Source organism: Hippopotamus amphibius, chromosome 8 (assembly GCF_030028045.1).
Source record: "Hippopotamus amphibius kiboko isolate mHipAmp2 chromosome 8, mHipAmp2.hap2, whole genome shotgun sequence".
Classification (NCBI taxonomy): Eukaryota; Metazoa; Chordata; class Mammalia; order Artiodactyla; family Hippopotamidae; genus Hippopotamus; species Hippopotamus amphibius.
Genome location: NC_080193.1, coordinates 128,928,581 through 128,947,831, shown reverse-complemented (window position 1 = coordinate 128,947,831; position 19,251 = coordinate 128,928,581). Strand labels below are relative to the sequence as shown.

General features: G+C 42.7%; 1 protein-coding gene across 2 annotated transcripts in view; it reads left to right on the top strand.

The window, feature by feature from the left end:
* Nucleotides 1-19,251, top strand: part of ITGA6 (integrin subunit alpha 6) — a 76,345-nt gene that overhangs the window by 47,659 nt on the left and 9,435 nt on the right. For both annotated transcript variants that reach the window (XM_057744827.1, XM_057744826.1), the window contains exons 10-23: nt 3,077-3,175; nt 3,427-3,488; nt 7,521-7,681; nt 7,842-7,985; nt 9,744-9,859; nt 10,301-10,490; nt 10,585-10,668; nt 10,768-10,847; nt 10,999-11,076; nt 11,164-11,266; nt 12,916-13,089; nt 14,427-14,525; nt 14,626-14,736; nt 14,839-14,937. In XM_057744827.1, coding sequence (XP_057600810.1) covers nt 3,077-3,175; nt 3,427-3,488; nt 7,521-7,681; nt 7,842-7,985; nt 9,744-9,859; nt 10,301-10,490; nt 10,585-10,668; nt 10,768-10,847; nt 10,999-11,076; nt 11,164-11,266; nt 12,916-13,089; nt 14,427-14,525; nt 14,626-14,736; nt 14,839-14,937 — 1,600 coding nt within the window. The remainder of the gene's footprint in view (nt 1-3,076; nt 3,176-3,426; nt 3,489-7,520; nt 7,682-7,841; nt 7,986-9,743; nt 9,860-10,300; nt 10,491-10,584; nt 10,669-10,767; nt 10,848-10,998; nt 11,077-11,163; nt 11,267-12,915; nt 13,090-14,426; nt 14,526-14,625; nt 14,737-14,838; nt 14,938-19,251) is intronic.

The following is a 19,251-nucleotide window of genomic DNA, read 5'->3' as shown; positions in this document are numbered from 1 at the left end:
AAGCAATTTGAACTTCTAGTCCTAGATTGAGATGTAAACCTCAGGTGTCAAGACGTGAATTCCTCTAAAAAAAATTTGGTTACCAAGTCTTTCCCAGCAGATAACCTGACTCTACCCAGTTAAATATTTGCCTCTGTATGTAATTGATATTTTAATATCCTTACTTTCCTGTCCTGATAAGTAGGTTGACTTTGAACCCTGTAAATGTGTTGCTTCTTTCCTCATAGATAATATGAAATTGCAAAAGCCTTTGATAATATGAAAATAAGATAACTCCCTTATTTTACAAACAAGGAAAATGGAGGCCCAGGACTTGCTTGAGCTTTTAAGGCTGGATCCTGTGAGAACTGGGCGTGGTACCTAAATCTTCCCAACTTCAGTCCCTGGGCATTTCTCCCCACTAAATTTTACTAGTACTTCAGAGTACTTAATAAATAAATGCCAATTAAACACGAGACAGCTGAGCCATAAGATTTGCTTTGTGTTAAAAGACATTTTTTATGGTTCATTTATAATATGCAATCAAAATTGTGTATGTTGTGTGTTTTAAAACAGAAATAAAACAGGATTTAGGTAGAAGTATGTGTTAAAATATTTCCTTTTGAAATTTGTGCCCCACTAAAGCCTTAATACTATTCTATGTAGAACACTAGCATCTGTAGCAACTGGTTTTAAAATATTTGTGAATTTTTGCCTTTTAAATATGCTCTCCAGACTTTAAGAACACATCTACAGGCATACTTCGTTTTATTGCACTTTGCTTTATTGCACTTCACAGAGACTGTGTTTTGTTTTGTTAACAAACTGAAGGTGTGTGGCGAGGTACCATTTTTCTAACATTTGTTCACCTCATGTCTCTGTGTCACAATTTGGTAATTCTTGCAACATTTTCAACTTTTTCATTATTATTATTATTATTTTCATCATGCCCATCTTTGATATTGCTGCTACGACTTCCTGAAGACCCAGATGCTGGTTAGCCTTTTTTTTTTCTTTTTTTTAGCAATAAAGTATTTTTTAAATTAGTATACAGTATAGTGTAAACATAAGGTATACATGCACTGGGAAACCAAAAAATTCAAGTGACTCCTTTATTGCAATCCTTGCTTTATTGCCGTGGTCTGGAACCAAGCCTGTAGTATCTCCGAAGTATGCCTGTGGTTAGGATCTTAGAAATTAGTAGCTGTCTAAATGTTAAGAAAGAAAAAGAAAGGTAAAGAATTAAGATAAAGGGAAATGAAGAAGCAAAATGTAGGCAGCATTTGCCCCCTTATGGACTCTTGCCTTCTCCGTGAAGGTGCTCACACCCTCTCTGGCCTACTGAGAGATCGATTCCAGAAGTTCAGACTAGCTGTTTGGAATTTGGAATCCATTTTCCTGTCGAAACACTCTTCTCCAGGGTGGCTGGGTTTACCACAAACCCACTGAAGTCAGTGTGAGCGAATCCCTGTGGCAGTGCAACCATAGAACCTGCTTTGAGTTTGTGCCGGGGAGCGACGGAGGAGAGAGATGCGCTGTCTCCCCAGCCCACGCGCACCCTCAGCCACCATACACTTGCATTTCTGTGCCTGGTGTGCAGGGATTAAGCCATAGGCCCTTGGTGACCCCTTTGGCTGTGGGGAGTAGGGAAGACTACGTCCGGGGGGGAAGAATACGTCCGGGAGAAAGATGATGTTTACTTGGTGAGAAGGGCTAAAGGTGTGAGATTCAGTTTCTTGCGTGTTTGTGAGGTTGGGTCAGGCAGGGCAGAGATGGGAAAGGATAAAGGATTCCAGGTTTAGCTTATAGAGATGTTGTGGGGGTAGAAAAGGTGTATCAGTACTGGCAGCAGGTGGACATAGGCTTAAGGTTGGGGGTGGGAGAGTCCAAGGGAGGATAGGAGGCAGGGCAGATGTTTGTAAGATGGGGGCCTGTACGTTCAGGATTTGCCTGGATTACTGAAATTCACACGTGTGTGGAAATCCTGATAGTGGGCACCTCAGTTGTTACGTGTGTGTGGGTGTAATCTTTTCTTTTGGTGAGATTACTCAGAATGAAAAGTGCATGTATTCTTTGACTCAGAAATTCTGCTTAGGAGTTTATCCTACAGGTAAATAGATGTATGTACTTAGAATGCGTACGTGTGCATAGATGTATACGCAAGGATGTTTGTCAGAGCAGAAAGCCTAAAAATTATAAATGTCTACGGATTAAGGACTGGTTAAATAAATGATGTGATGTTGGCACATGCAACACCACCAGCTGTGAAAAACCGCTAGATTTGTGTATATGGATATGAGAAGACCTCTGAAATGTTAATGAAGGAGAAAAATATGCAGAGCAATAAGCGTGAAAAGCTCCCACTTAAAAAATATATGCATGATATTATATTTAATTTTAGATAAAATTTTTAGCTGAAACAGACTAATATGTCTGGAAGGACATTGAAGTCTCCTTATGGGTTTAGGTAGGGATGAGACTTTTTTTTTTTTTTTTCTTCACAAGCAAAAGATACACATTTATTTAATGTGGGTAAATGATACAATAACAACGGGAGAAAACTACATAAATTCATAGGAAATAGATCACTACCAAGTAGACAGCCATCAGCAACTCAAGTTTCTACCAGAACACCCAGTTGTCAATTCTGTCATCCAACAGCATTGCAAATTCCCTCAAGTCCTTATTGAAACTACAGAATTGTTGCCCATGGGTCAGTATCCAACAAAATAGTAATATCTCTCTATCTGTATTTTCAACATCGGGATGGGACATATTTGCCTGAAAACTCTGGACCTTTACATATTGCCCGTGTTATCCTTTCAGTTTAAACACTCTAATATTAAATTATAAAACAATTTATAATTGTACATAAAGGTCATATTTAAACATTTTTATAAATATCATGTAAACAGGTTTTCAATTATGTCTGTTAACAGTTTTCTTTAGCAGTGGGGGAGTGGAAATCACATTGGGGAACGTTTTCCTTCCTGTGGTTTTGACGATGCTGCATCTGAGAATCCCTGCCTAGTATGTGAGTTCATGGTACATCCAGGTAGCAAAAGGCTGAGCTTGTTTTCTTCTGCTTTGTCTTCAGATCCCGGCCTGTGATTAATATTCAGCAAACCATCACAGTTACACCCAGCAGAATTGATCTCCGTCAGAAAATGCCCTGTGGGGCGCCCAGTGGGATATGGTGAGTGTGCGCACTTGTGTCCACTCTCCTCCACGGTTTCACGGCTCTGCTTTATGAGGACCCTGCTGCCCTGGGAGCCACAGGGACGATTAAGAGAAACGGGCCAAGGGAAGAGGAATCCGTCAAGTGGATATATAAGATTCTACTCCTCAGTCGTCACTGGGGGGATTTAAGGGTTGGGGAATGTGCTGGGATTTTTTTCTAGGGCAATAATACATCTCTTAAGAAATATGTGTTTTGATTTTATGCAGCCTCAAGGTTAAGGCCTGTTTTGAGTATACTGCCAAACCCACTGGTTATAATCCTTCAATAAGTAAGTACCTAGTACTTTAAAAATTGTATCTTTTCTGTCTGCCAGGTTGACAATCCTGCATAAATAATAGAAGAATAAAACTGTAATGGGCAGAATGGGTCCATAAATTCTGGTGTAAAGGACCGTGTCTGTGGTCTCCTCGTTAATCAAGGGAGGGAAGCACAGAGGGAGAAACTGCATTTGGTCCCCATTTGGATTTTCCAGAGCAGATGGTTTAGGACAGAAGGAATGCCTTGGAAAAGTAGTCATTTGCTACCACAACCATTTCCTCCATTTCTGTCTTTGAAAAGCAGTGTGGAAAATCAGTTTTGTGGTTGTGAGGTGGCGGGTGGTGGTTGTAGGAGACCAACCGCAGGAGCCCGAGTCCTGCTCGAATGATTGCCAGTTTATAGTCTCTTTGCTGCCCGGTCCCCTCCCAGAGGCCTCTGTGGCCCAGAACACCCAAGCTGTGTCCCCGAGGGCGGGCCCTGGGCGGACCTGAAGGCTGGCCTTGAGCACTCAGAGACTTGGTTCCAACGCCGATGCTGACTGACCCTTCAACCCAGAGCAACTCCCTTGATGTTTGAGTTTTATTTTCCTATCAGTTAAAAAAAAAATGCCTCTGATAGGAGTTACTACATGGGATTGTGGCGGCAGTCAAATGAGATAAGGTGGTGAAAGATAAGGTGTCATTTATGAAGCTTCATTCTGCTTCCTTTCTTTATAACCCAAAATAGGAGTTTTGCCACACTTTGACACATTTTCAACGATATCTCAATAGTGATGATCACCAAGGCCTTCTCTGGTATGTTTTAGTAGCAGCTGTACCTCTTCAGAATTGAGCCAGAGTGAAGTTGGCGGCCTAGGAATTTACAATCTTTTCCCCAAAGAGGAAGTGCAGAGTGAGGGTGATTTCCGTCCTGGGTCGGCCGTGCTCCTGGTGGCTTGGTATTCCGGTGCAGCATTGCCACTAAGGGAAGCTTTCTGGAAGGACACAGTGGTCTGTTCTCATGGCTTTCAGTTTTTACTCCACCTTGAGATAGAGTGAGTTCTCTTAAGGTTTCTCCATGTTATCTAAAGTATTACTTTCTTTTCTTTATTAAAAAATGTCACTTTATCATATCCCAGAATTTGATAAATAAGTCTGCCTTCACCTAGTCCATGGATATAGGCCCACTTGGCCTTCATCTTACCAGATTTTAAACTGTCCTCAGGTGGTTTCTTCATCTCCTTGACCTTTTTAGGCTCCTTCTTCTGGACAACCTCTATATACGGTTTCCCCACGGGATCTGCAGACCTCACATGCAGTGTGCGTGGTGTGTGTGTATTAGGACTTTCTACACGGGGGGGAGCTGTGGCCTTTACTTTGTTTTGATGTAGCCAGTATTTTATTGAGTATAGAAGATAGTTCTTTGTGTGGCGCTCAGTGACAAAACATTTTTATGATTTCTCACAGTCTGTCTATAGTTTGTGTTGTTTTTATCCAAATGCAATGCCTTCCACTTGCTGGCTTGGGTGACAGGCCTTTTACCTTTGTGTTCAGAAGTAGCCTAGAGAGATCAGGAGAAACAGTGATTCTCTGACTAGGCAAGGAGAGGAAATGGAGACATGTTTTTATTCTATTGGTCATTTTCTCAAACCACTCTGTTTGCCTATAGATGTGAAATCTCATCAGAACGCTCCTTGTCTTCCCCCAGATCAATCATTTGTACAAAATAAATTACAGTTTCTTTTAGCTGTAATGCTGCACTTGACACCTTGTAAATTAATTTTATGTTATATAACTACTCCATTAACCAAGTGTTTATGGATAGCCTACTATTTATAGAACTTTTTTCTCTGAAGACATTGAGAGAAAACCTGTTTTCATTGCCTTTGCTTCCATGGTATTGGGAAATTCTAAATCAAAGAAAGCAGAACTTGCACAAAGCTGCAGAAGTTAATACATCTAAAAATCTGTTCCCAGTGTCAGAGAGTGTGAGCTTATTGTTTGACTGGGCTGTTTCAACTCAGCAGTCCTCAGAGGTGGTGTTCCATACGTACAGATATTTATAATTGAGCCTTAATGACTATTCTACTTGGCTTGCCCCTCAAAAGGTCAGCGAAGGTGGCCGGCAAGGATTTTAAGATGATGTGAACTGTCTGGAGGGTCAGGAAAGGTTAGAGTGGGTTTGGTAGATAAACGGTTTTAATGCACCCACACCCTCCCCTGCTTTTGCTGTGAGGGGCAGTCAGCGCGCGAGCCTTCGTCTGGTTCATTGTGAAGTTAGCAGGTCACGGATAAATGGATGATGTCAGGACTCACAGAGAGCCTAAAATGGAGGCGCATTCCATTTGGCAGCTGTGACATTTAAGAATTCTTTAGATGGACACAGAAATTGCTATTGAAACTGTCGTTTCTAAATTTTGGTCTTCCGTATCGGAACAGCTATTGTTTCAGCATAAGGATAACATCACATTGTGTGTGTGTGTGTGTGTGTGTGCACGCGCAAATGTGCTTTGATGTGTATGCTTCTGCTCATCTATTCTACAAGTCATATTTATGTCAGGTGTTGTGCGGTGGCAGGGGAGTACAGTGGTGAACCAGCCTAGGTGGTCCCTGGCATGGCTTTGCCTGGGAAGATGGTCAGGCAGTGACAGCACAGCAGGCTACGTGTAGTGAGGAGAGAAATAGAATACTATTGGACCCCCCAGGAGGGGCCAGGAGAGGCTTCCTGGAGCAAGTGATGTCCACGCTGAGATCTGAAGGAGGAGTAGGGTTAGCCAAAGAGTGAGGGGGAGGGGAAAAGGAGGGGGGTGGTCTAGCTGGCAGAAGGACCTGCACACCTAAGAGGCTTTATAAGGCAGTCGTCTTTTGTGTTTGTGACAGAGACTTAGGAGCTGCCTCTGGCCCTCACTGTGGGACCCTGGCCCAGGCACATAGCTCTGTGGGCCTCCAGTTTTTCATCTGCAAGAAGAGGGTATTAAAATAGATGCTCTCAGAAAGGTCTCTTCCAAACTCTAACGTGACTATTAGAACATGGGTTATTCATTTTCTGTATTTTCTGGAGCAGATGTTTTCCCCTTGAGGCTGCCTTCCCTGGCCCTGTACACACTCTGGTTTGCTTCCCCTTCTCACGTTGGTTAGTGAGTGATTCGTAAGTGTAAGTCATTTAAGTTTGGGCCCGTAAAGAAACATAGTTAGCAGCTACATCTAGCAAACTGGCAAAGAATGCATTCTGAAGTCAAGAAATGAGATTCTGCACCTCCAAATCATAGCTTGTCTCCAAGCTCCGTTAGTATAGGTAATCACAAACAGGGTGTGCCTTCTGGGGCTTTGCAAGTGGAAACTTTGGTTGTGGGAGTTTTATGAGCTGACAAACAGGCCCTCTAGCCAATGAGAGGAAGTATGCTTTACCTTTTAATTCTTAACGAAAAGTCTCATCCTGTTGTCAAAAGACATCTCCATCTCTAATATATGCAGTGTTCCTCTTTTAGACAACTGTCCTTTATCAAAGCTTCTTAAACTGCAGCGTGTGTATGAGCCACCTGATGGTCTTGTTAAAATGCAGACTCGGGTTAAGTAGGTCTGGCTGGGGCCCGAGGCTCTGCATTCCTGACACAGCTCAGGAGAAACAACTGCTGCTGCTGCTGATCTAGAGACCTTTTTTGAATTTAAGAATCAGACTGTTGAAGGGGGAGCCAGGTTAGGTGCTTGGGGAGTGTTGGGTGCCCTCCTGTTGTCTGTAGTACTCTGAGTTCTTGGAATGCAGTCAGAAACGGATTCTTAGACGCTGCTCTGAGGTTTTGGCTTATTCTCGAGCTCCCCCAGGTGGCCCAGTGGAAATGTAGCTTTAAAACATGTTCACAGCAACGGGCAGGAAAGGACAGCTTGATTTAATACATCATAATTCAGTCAGAATGTGCATTACCAGGAAATGTGAAGAAAAACAATGGCAGTGAGAAAAAGTGTTCTAGGAGGAATTAACATATCAGAAAGGAACTCAGCATGCTGCTAGCTGTGTTGTGTGTGAATGCACTTTAAGTTCCTGTGATTTTGTTGATTTCATCTAGCGGTTGTGGGCACACTGGAGGCTGAAAAGGAAAGAAGAAAATCGGGGCTTTCATCAAGAGTTCAGTTTCGAAACCAAGGTTCTGAGCCCAAGTATACGCAAGAGCTCACTCTGAACAGACAGAAGCAGAAGGCGTGCATGGAGGAAACCCTGTGGCTCCAGGTGAGGGCTGCAGACATATCAGTTCTTTAAAGCGGGTCCGTGGTGACATGTGTAGATTTCTGACATGTATACTAGCAACCCAGTACAAAGGAAAGTGTTGTTTTGGAGTCCCCCAATAGCATTTATGCCACGCTTAACTGTATCTCTGCATACTTTTCAGGAAAATATCAGAGATAAACTGCGTCCCATTCCCATAATGGCTTCAGTAGAGATCCAAGAGCCAAGCACTCGGAGGCGAGTGAATTCGCTTCCAGAAGTTCTTCCAATCCTGAATTCAAATGAACCCAAGTCTGTTCATACAGATGTAAGTCTTTCTGATTCTCATTTTGCCAGTTGTTTGCCATCATGCTAAATCAAGCATTTCTGAAGGCGCTAGAACTAGTTATTGATTTGCTTTAAAGGCCATTCCCTTGTATTAAGTAAGCCTTTTAATACATGCAGAGTTTGTTAGAAAAAATGTTTCCCAAATTAGCAGTGAATATAGAAACATACAGTATACAATTTGGAGCCAGAGAGTACTTTTCTTAATAATCTTTGGCCATTGCAACTTATTGAGATTATAATTGACAGAACTTAACCGTTCTCACATCAAGTTTCTCCTGTAGCTATATGTACAAAGAAAGATGCATTGTATTTTACCACTGAGAACGTTAAAATGTAGAAAACAAACAGTCGTTAGTCTGAAAGTAAAAATCAAGGAGTATAAAAATTCAGCAAGGCTGACTTCCTAGGTTGCGCAGCGGTTAAGAATCTGCCTGCCAGTGCAGGGGACACGAGTTCGATCCCTGCTCCAGGAAGATCCCACATGCCTCGGAGCAAATAAGCCTGTGCGCCACAACTACTGAACCTGCGCTTTAGAGCCTGTGAGGCACAACTATTGAGCCTGTGTACTGCAGCTACTGAAGCCCACGCACCTAGAGCCTGTGCTCCACAAAGAAGGAAGCCACTGCAGTGAGGATCCCACACACCACAATGAAGACTAGCCCCTGCTCGCCACAACTAGAGAAAGCCCGTGTGCAGCAACGAAGACCCAATGCAGCCAATAAATAAACAAATTTATAAAAATCAAAATTCAGCAAGGCAAAAATATATTAGCAGTGAAATAGTCATTTAGTGCCTCATGTAGCCTATGTAATTGTAGGAAGAAAAAATTATATTGTATGGCTTGCTGTGTACCTCTAATGAGGGTGGAGTCTGTTTGCTAGGGTTTAGGATGGCTGAGATGCAGGATTAGGTTGGGGAGCGGTGACATCTTGATCCGGCATTTTGTACTCATTGTCAAAATCTTTTTGGTACTGGAGTGTCCACTTTGAGGCGCCTGGTTCGGATGGCAAAGCTTTTCACGAGTGAGTGAGGCTGAGGGGCTGAATTTGCACGCTGTAGTTTTTATTGTCATCAAGTATAGTTCCTTGTATACTTTTCAGTATGCTTTCAATGTCATTGTCACATTAATATTTCTCGTGTATATTCCCAGCTCTGTAGTCAACATTAAATGTAACCAGCAGGGAGACCGTTTTCCTAATTATTTCAGTGTGATCATTGAGCACCCCTTAGCACAGTGTGAGATACTCTGTCCTTTGCTTTCCTGACCTGGAACTCTGTTTCCCCATCTGTGCGGTGGGGCTCTGCATAGTATCTGCCTCATAGGTCCCTTGCGAGGATTACATGAGTTAAAGTACCTAATCATCTGTTAGGTAGCACTGTCATTGTTATTGGTAATTCTTATAGTAACCCTGTAAAGTAGGGTGGTGGTATCCCCATGTCATCCGTGATGAAACTTAGACTCTGAAAGGTTAAGTGATTTGCCCAAAGCCACACAGCTGAGTGAGCGGCGGAGCCAGGTTTACCCTTTACTACCCTTTACTATCCTACAGCACCTTAGTACCCTGGTCAGAGTGTTCTGAAAACACAGTTTCACTAAAGGACCGAGTGGGCTTTCGATGCAAAGTATGTTTGTAGCTTGGATTCTGCTCTGGTAATTGTCACAGAGGGAAACGAACTGTGTGGAAACAGTCACCTTAGAGTCCTCAGTGGCGTGAGTTACGATTTTGTTTTCCTGCAGGTGCACTTCTTAAAAGAGGGATGTGGAGACGACAATGTATGTAACAGCAACCTTAAGCTGGAATATAAATTTTGTACCCGAGAAGGAAATCAAGACAAGTTTTCGTATTTACCAATGTAAGAACCGCTCTGTAGTACTAGCAAAAATGACTCTGGCTTGGCAGTGACTTTTTTTTTTTTTTTTTCATTTTTTTGGGGGTACACCAGGTTCAATCATCTGTTTTTATACACATATCCCCGTATTCCCTCCCTTCCTTGACTCCCTCCCTCAAGACCCCCCCTCCCTCCCTGCCCCAGTCCTCTAAGGCATCTTCCATCCTCGAGTTGGGCTCCCTTTGTTATACAACAACTTCCCACTGACTATTTTACAGTTGGTAGTATATATATGTCTGTGCTACTCTCTCACTTCGTCTCAGTTTCCCCTTCACCCCCCCGCCCCCTCCCATACCTCGAGTTCTCCAGTCCATTCTCTGTATCTGCATCCTTTGGCAGTGACTTTTTGTGAAGGGTTATTGAAAATGTATTGAGAACTCTGTCGTTTTCCTTTTTCTCGAACAGTCAAAAAGGTGTACCAGAACTAGTTCTAAAAGATCAGAAGGACATTGCCTTAGAAATAACAGTGACCAACAGCCCTTCCAACCCAAAGAATCCCACCAAAGATGGTGACGACGCTCACGAAGCCAAGCTCATTGCTACTTTTCCGGACACGTTGACTTACTCTGCGTATAGAGAGCTTAGGGCTTTCCCTGTAAGTATTTTTAGAGATCAGCTTGGAGGGAAAAAAAAAAGAAAGTTGTGTGGCAAGTGAGCGTATTGTGATCTGGCATGTTTTTCTGTTACAGGAGAAACAGTTGAGTTGTGTTGCAAACCAGAATGGCTCACAAGCAGACTGCGAGCTGGGGAATCCTTTTAAAAGAAATTCCAGTGTAGGTGATGCCTTCACATACTGTATTGTAATGTTTTAAATACCGTTACAGTGTCAATATGCTCAGTCTGTGTTAACAGCTATTTCTGGTTTTTTTTAGGTTACTTTTTATTTGATTTTAAGTACAACTGAGGTCACCTTTGACACCACAGATCTGGATATTAATCTGAAGTTGGAAACGTAAGCGTTCTTTCAACCTTCCATTCAGAATTAGTTCATGAAAACACAGCCAGTCAATGAATTGGCCTTTATCTAAATCATAAAAGAAGTGTAATTTAATGAGAAAACTGACTGTTAAAATAAAACCCTATTGTTTCCTTTTCATTTTCAGAACGAGCAGTCAAGATAATTTGGCTTCAATTACAGCTACAGCAAAAGTGGTTATTGAACTGCTTTTATCGGTCTCTGGGTAAGTGTTTGTGTTTAGCATAACAAATCAGTGTCTGAAAGAACCATTTACAATCCTAACTAAAACTGGTGTTTTTTAATTTAACAGAGTTGCTAAACCTTCCCAGGTGTATTTTGGAGGTACAGTCATTGGTGAGCAAGCTATGAAATCTGAAGAGGAAGTGGGAAGTTTAATTGAATATGAGTTCAGGGTAAGTGGCTGCAGTTGGCCCTTCTGTTCTGTGGACTGGAAGCTAACCTGTGCTGTATATGGTCTTGAATATGTAATTTTAATAAATAATAAAAAATAAATATGATAAGTGAGTTTGCCAGCTTTTAAACACCATACTGGCTTAGAGTAAATGTCGGATTTTCCAGGATGGAGAACCACAACTGTCATTCAACATAAGACTCTGTTCAGAATCCAGTTCAGTTTGGTCTTTTTCTTCTTAGAGAGGTTTAATGTATATGTGGTGTAGAGACAAAGGAATACTCAATTTTCACCCCACCCCCACCCCCACCCCTGAGTTTGTTTATAAAACAAAAATCTCAAAGTAATTTCTATTTGGCTTTAGAATGTCTTATGATTTAATTCTTCCTCTGTTGTAAGGGCATCTCTTTTATTTTTTTTAATTTTTTTTTTTTTTTTTTTTTTTTTTGGGAATACACCAGGTTCAATCATCTGTTTTTATATCTTTTATTTATTTATTTATTTATTTAAACTTTTTTGAGCCCATCACAGAGCTCATCTTTTTTTTCTTTTTTTTAAAGAACTTTTATTGAGATAACAGTTAACAGACAGTAAACTGCATACATTTAGAGTGTACAATTTGGTATCATCTCTTATTGCTTGTGGTAAATATTCACGATCTTTGCCAAGCCCAGTTTTGGGATGGTGAATGTGGGTTTGGCATAGGCCAGTAAGGGAGACTAGTGGTTGCTCTGACCCTTTTCAAAGTGGGCAATCCCAGTGGCTCTTAGTCCAGTTGAATGAACATAACCTCGTGATACAGAGGTGGCCCATAACTCATGTGTGGGTTCAGGTCTGTGTGGCTCAAACCATGTTCCTGAAAGCATAGAGACCGTTGTTGAAGTGAAAGTCTGAAACACCAAAAATGGACCCACCCTTGACTCCAGCAGGCTGAAGAGGTGGAATTCTTCTCTGGAAGCATCTCTTAGCTTTTGAAGCATCTCTTAGCTTTACAGACGCAGCTGTGACAGGTAGTGGGTGGTGGTCATGATACCGCTGCAGATGTGGCTGAAAGACGTCTGTGGACTCGGGAGCCGTCCTGCACAGGAGCTCTTTCGATTTCTGCTACAGGGAGTTGCTCTCTGCCCCGCCCCCAGCTTGGACTCGTGGGTTCACAGCTGCCAGAATGGTCCTCCTCTGGGTCTCCCAGTTGTTATCCCAAGCCTCCCCTACATAGTAAGGACGGAGGCAGCTTCTTTTTTGCAGCAGGTGGGGCTTCCCAGAAGCAGGTTGTAGGGTCACTGCCACCCCACAGGCTTTGCATCTAACAGGCAGGCTGGTTGCGGAGCGATACACAAACACACTTGTGACTTTTTCTGGGCATGTTGAGAGTCTGGCATGTCTGCACTACAGATTCTGTTGCACAGAAAAGTTGTTCCCGGATTGGATGAACAATTATTTCTCTTTGACCTTTTTTCTTTTTATTGACAAGAAGCTTAAAGCACAAATGGCTATTTTAAATGTCCGATCCATAGTCCATTTTTGGAGCCTGTGCTTTTATCGTAGGATTATGCCAGATATTTTGGGTTTTTTCTCTTGGCAATAGGAACTGCTTACTTAATTTTATGTTGCGGGAATTACACTGAGATAATACATATTATTTTCTAACAGGTAATTAACTTAGGCAAACCTCTTAAAAACCTCGGCACAGCAACCTTGAATATCCAGTGGCCAAAAGAAATTAGCAATGGCAAATGGTTGCTTTATTTGGTGAAAGTAGAATCCAAAGGACTGGAAAAGATAGCTTGTCAGCCACAAAATGAAATAAACTTCCTGAAACTAAAGGTATGTTGGTGGATTCCACTCATGTCTCCATAGATGTAAATAAGAGAAGGGGGAAGTTATTACTTTTCCTGGGAAACGGATATTCTGGCATGTTGATTTTTTTTTTTTTTTTTTTCCATTTCATGTCAGAGTTTCTCTTTTATTGTTGAGTAACCAAGTCAGGCTAATAAGGCTTTCTGCTGATTAGGGACCATTGTGGCATATAAATCAGGGTCATTCTGTGCATGTTGAAGTAAATGACATTTTCTGAAGTTTTAAGACCCAGTGTGACGTGCAAGGAGGATGGGACGCGCTCTCGTGGGCGGGCCAGCCAATGTTAACTCCCAGTAGAACCCTCATTACAAAACATATCGGCACCTTAGCAAGTGACCTTGAAGGCTTTTCAGTCTTTTTAAAAGAGTAAATATTCATTGAGTGCTTGTTGTGTCTCAGGCACCATGCCAAGCATTTTGTTTGTATTTGCTCATTTCATTCTCTTGATAGTCTGAGGTATTTTTCTCACCCCCACCATTTCATAGATGAGGACATTGAAAATCAGAAGGATTTTCTCAGAGTCGCTCACCAGTTAAGAGGGCAGTGCGTTGGCGCTCTGCCCTGCTTGTTTTTAAAGCCTGCACTATTAACTCCTCTCTGTACTGCTCCACACTCACATAACTAACTGGTTTGTCATTTATGTTCCGGTTTGATAAAGATTTCCTTTGTTATTGCATGTCTATTTCTTTTAAATTCTAAGGTGACTGGGTATGATCAGTGTTCATAGCTGATGGCTTATAGACTGATCCTCTGTTCATCAACACGGAGAAACTAGATGGTCCGTTATTCCTAATCCTGATTTTAAGAAAAAAATGCAGTTCTAAAGCGTCTTCCTTGGCTTAATTTTCAGTACCCTCCTTTGAATAAGTCATTTGCTAGATCTTTTTGCTACTTTCTCTGTTCCTCAGTGTCACTTATTCATTCAAGATGTGCTGATTTTTTACCGTTATGCTAGGTACCAAGCTGAGTGCTTAGGGATACAGGAATGAAATGTGCTCCCTGATCTCGGGATGCTCACAGTTTGGTGGGGAGACAGCAGAACAAAGAAAGCCTCTTTCTCACTCTGTGTTTTAAGGTCGGAGTGGAAGTAAATTACCTTAATCCATAAAGTTGAAGTGAGGTTGGTAATAACGCTTAATGGATTTTACACTTTATTTCTGTGCCTTTGGTGGTGGGAGAAGGGTGAAGATTAATTGTCATTCATGTGAATTTGGCATTATTTGGGAGGGTGTGCTCAAGAGGTTTGTACAGTATTGCCAAAAAATTACATTAGCTGGAACTATTTTGGATATAATTCTTTTCAGGAGGCTCACAACTCAAGAAGGAAACGAGAAATTGCCGAAAGACAGACAGACGAAGGCAGAAAATTTTCTTTATTTGCTGGAAGAAAATACCAGACCCTTGTAAGTATTTTTCAAGAGCTGTGAGTGTTTGACAGAAGGTGGCAGGAAGGCCTTCCCCGGATTGTTGTGCTGTAACTCCTGCTCTTCCTTTTCTCCCCAGAACTGCAGCGTGAACGTGAACTGTGTGAACATCAAGTGCCCGCTGCGAGGGCTGGACAGCAAGGCGTCCGTGGTTCTGCGCTCCAGGCTCTGGAACAGCACGTTTCTGGAGGTGTGGCCCCGCCGCCAGGCTGCGTGTGCCCCGCAGGTCGTCTGCCACCTCCTAGGACATTTCTGTCTTCACTAATGCATTCACTAACTTTGTCTCCAACAGGAGTACTCCAAGATGAACTACTTGGACATTCTCGTGCGGGCTTCCATTGATGTCACTGCTGCCACTGAGAATATCAAGCTGCCCAACGCAGGCACTCAGGTGAGGGGTCCCCGGGGCTCATTTAGCTCAGAGCAGATCCCTCTCCTCCACCCCATGCCCGTGGCCTGAGGATGTGCTACTCTGGAACTCGTGTCCCTCATGGCACTGTTACCCCCTTAAAGGAGAAAGCAGATCGTGTCTCAAGGGTGCTGCCCACCCCAAGCTGTGTTTCCATAGAATCATTGCAGAAAGAAGTGACTCCTGGGTCATCTCAATCTGTGGTGCAGGGGGCAGATTTGAGAGCTTTTGGCTTAAGGAGAGAATGGGTGCACCTCCCAAGTCTGTGAAGACCCCACGTCTCGTACCGCCCCCGATGCTGTCACCGTTGTTGGTGTGCCCCCAGTGACGGTAGCCTCGCTGCGTTACGGGGTAGCCTGTGGCACGTGTGGCCAGTGGCAGTTGCTAGAAACCATCTCTGTATGGGAATCCAGAGTTGAATCTTATCAGTCTCTGGTTATGCCCCCTGGATCAAGTCCACAGTAAAGTCTTCTCTCTTGGCCATGTAGCAGGCTTTGAAATAATCGAAGGAAACTGTCATGCCTCCTTGGACATGTCTCTCTTATTCTCTTCAGCGTTAAGCACCCAGCTCTTTCATTCTCCGTCCTGCCTGGTGGAGCTGAACCCGTTCCTGGCCTCTTCCTGTCCAGGGCGGGCCCCAGGAAGGGCAGATCTGATGTGTGGTCTGCCCAGTTCAGCTTACCCTACACTGCCTCCCAGCATCCCAGCCCCAAGCTTCTGTTAGCTCAGCCTAAAATTTGGTTTTTAAATGGCCACTGAGGATGGTTTGCATTTCTGGCAGCTGCTATTTTTATGTGTGTGTTCTGCTGAAACTTCCAGCTGTTTTCATCAGGATGTGCTGTCAAGCTTTATTTCCCTCATCCCCTTGAGTAAATGTTAAAAATCTGAATGCACGCCTTTAAGTGTATCCTCACATTTTACGTGACTTACTTTTGGTCTGTCGTCGGGGTTTACAACATAATTTTGAGTCTTGGTCATTTGCTGTCTGTTGACTTTCCATCCCTGTGAGCTTTATCTTTTTTAAAACCAGGAAGCATGCCTGCTCTGTCTTCATTCAGGTAATTAAGAAAACTTGTTGATCAGGACTAGGAGCAGAAGCTTGTGTACCACTAGCCAGGGGTTCCCACAGGGGTCTGGCACCCACAGGGGCTTGTTTCAGGCTCTCAAACGACTGCTGGTTACAGCTGGGAATGTTTTGCAAAAGAGACTGAATGGAGAAGGAAAGATTGTGAATTACTGTCTTGAAGCTGATCTGCTGAAGTACTTATGGCAATGTCCTGGCTTCAGTCCTTTCACCAGCTGAAAATCCAGTGAGTCTCCCTGATCACCTTGGTTTCTGGAACATAGTGATCCTTAGCTGTTAAAATTTATCATCCAAACCAGAACATGTTTGTCTGGGCAAGTGCTAAACTGGGCACGATGCAGGGGCACGTGGTGCAAATCAGGTTACTCCAGCTCACCTTCCACCTCTTACTAATAAGTCATGATAAGGACTATCAACTAAACCACACCCTCCCTGAGACTCCTTTAAGGCAGTTGCTATAACTTTCTCTAATGTTTAATCAGCAACCCTGAGAACCACTGAGTTTTTAGAGCTGCAAAGAGAAGGAACACTTTAGGGGGAAGACTAACATTAATAAAGCATGAATTAAATGTCTACCATCTACTAGATGCTTTACCAATATGCTGTCATTTAGACTGCAGAAGAATGCCAAGGTAGACATTGTATCCGCTTTACAAACAGGGAAGCAGGTGCAGAGAGGGGATGTCATTTGGGATCCTGGATTGAAATCTATACCTGTCTGACTTCAGGGCCCCTTTTCTTTGACTCTGTGACATTTGCTCCCCATTAAGTCTCTAAATCTCAAGTTCAGATGAGAAAACTGAGTCCAAGGAAGGTTGACCCTCAGGGTCACAGGACCAGCATGTGGAGGTAAGACCGGATCGTGAGCTCATGAGGCATCATGAGGTGCTCTTGTTTTCTGGAAGATGATGGAACTAAGGCTGCTCGCATCCAGTCTAATGGCTGGGTCACAAGTGCAGATGAGGTTCTCTTGGGCATTTCATGTTCTTCAGGCTTTGAGAACCCGTGCCTACTAATGGGAATTGGAGTCTTTGCTGTAATCCTACTTGATTTGTTTAATAATTGGTAGATTTGAAAACGGATTATTAGTCTCATGTCTAGAACCCATTTCTTTTGAAAACAGATGTTTTTTTAATCTCTAGTCTTCTATTACCTCTCCTATGAACTGATTTCTGAGATAAAATAATAGTTCAGGTATCATATCTACACATTTCTTTAGATTTTAAGGTGCAGTTTTGGGAGGCCTAAAGATTCAAGCTTAATTCAAGTGTCAGGATGCCTTCATTTTCTATTCCCTCACTTACCGAGGGTTTCGATTTCATTTTTATCTTGGTTCCTCTATCTTTTCCAGTGTCTAGATCGTTTTTCTTTGGAGATAGAAGCTAAGGAGATTGAGTGATTCAGTCTTGTCTTTTGGTGTTAATATTGAAACATTTTCCCATTGCTTTTACTCTAATCCTGGCTTTAAGAAGAGTTTAAAAACAACAACTTTGTTTCCTTATAAGGAACTTATTTTAAGGTTTTGTGTTCATTTCTTAATGAAACACTTTCAAGATATTGTTACCACAAAGTCAGAAAACTGGTCACCTAACTGAAACAGATAAGATGGTTACTAAAATTTTAGTGTCAATTAAATTGATCCACTTAACAATCCAGTTAGCCGTGGACATGCTGTGTGCCTTCCCTGCAAAAATGCTAGAGAAACAAAGTTGAATAAGATAGTGTTAAGAATTTCATGGTCTAGGAGAGAGTGAACCAGGAGAGAATTGTTGAATTAAGCCAAGGAAGGAGGAGATTACTTATGGGTTTTACTTATGTACCCCCACTTCATTCCTAAGGAAGTAGGAAGAGAGTATCTAAGCTTCCTGGCTGCCAACAATAAGAAGGAGTGTAATAGGTGAAAGCAGGCACCTCAATCTTCAGGAGGAGGAGATTTTCTTTTCTTGGTTCTAAATTCAGAGAAGTATTTGAGATATGGATCCTTTTATAAGATGGATTTCTGATATGAAGAACACTCACTAAGGGGATGGTATCTTTAATAGACAGTTTTGTGAAAGATACGAAAATCCCTTCATCTGGTGATTTCTTATACGATGTTCATTAAGAGTGGAGGGTGTTACATTACAGAGTGGTTCAGGGAAACAGCTTGGCCTGGGGCACGCTAATGTGGTCTCAGCACTGCTCACTAGTGATGGAATTTAATCAGCAGAATCAAGCCCTTTTTCCCCTTAGGGGCACGTGATGGATGAGGTTCACGTGCACAGGTCATCCCTATGGAAATGCCTAGATTTTAATGAAACCAGAAATTTTTTTTGTTTTTGGAGTAATTTCTACTTGCCCGAACCTGTCATTGTCCATCAATAACAGTTGCTGTGACAAGATGAGACAGGGCTTCTCGAGCTCTAGGAATCACAGCTCACAGCTGGTCTCCCCGCACCCAGTTCTAAGGCCAGCACCACCCCACCCCCATTCTCAGTCCCAGCTGGAGAATGAGTGTCATACACACACACAATATCAGTTGACAATTTAAGGAAACAAACAAAAAAATCTTGCTGACTGGCCTCTCTCGCCTCCCTGGACTGCAGTATGGCCTTGCACACACTGGGTTTGCAAGAGCACATTTGGCCTTTAAATGTGTGGCTCAGCCCCTAGCATCAGTCTTCAGTCTTTGATGCACAATGAGTTGTTTTAATTTCTCCAAGGCTCCAGGATCTGGTTTGAATGGTAGCCAGACCTGGGACTTAGAGCTCTCAGCTGGGTTCTCACCTACACTCCCCACCTCACCCCAAGCCTTGCAAAATAAAAGACTACCTTGTTCAGCCCTTATGCTTTTGGATTGCAGCCATTTATGAGCCTGGTTTCCCCCATGATCAGCCACTTAAAAGGCTGTGGTTCACCATGTGACTGTAAGGCTAATTCCCCTGGCCGTGGACCAGTCTCCACTTAAAGGTTTCATCCGAGCTTATTCTTAAAAATGAGGGTGGCCCTTCCAAGTCATCCCTTGCCCCAGGGACACACTGTGTGGCTTCTCTATGCTACATACTAGGGAAACAACATTAAATGAGATAAAGCATAGGCTAATTGAAATCTTATTTTAGAATAGTTTGGCTTAGCAGTCATGTCAACTATATTCTTTCTTTACCGGTCTCTCACCATTCTTTCTTCCCTACTTCGTGGGTACGACTCTGCTTGAACCAGTAATCTCAAGAAAG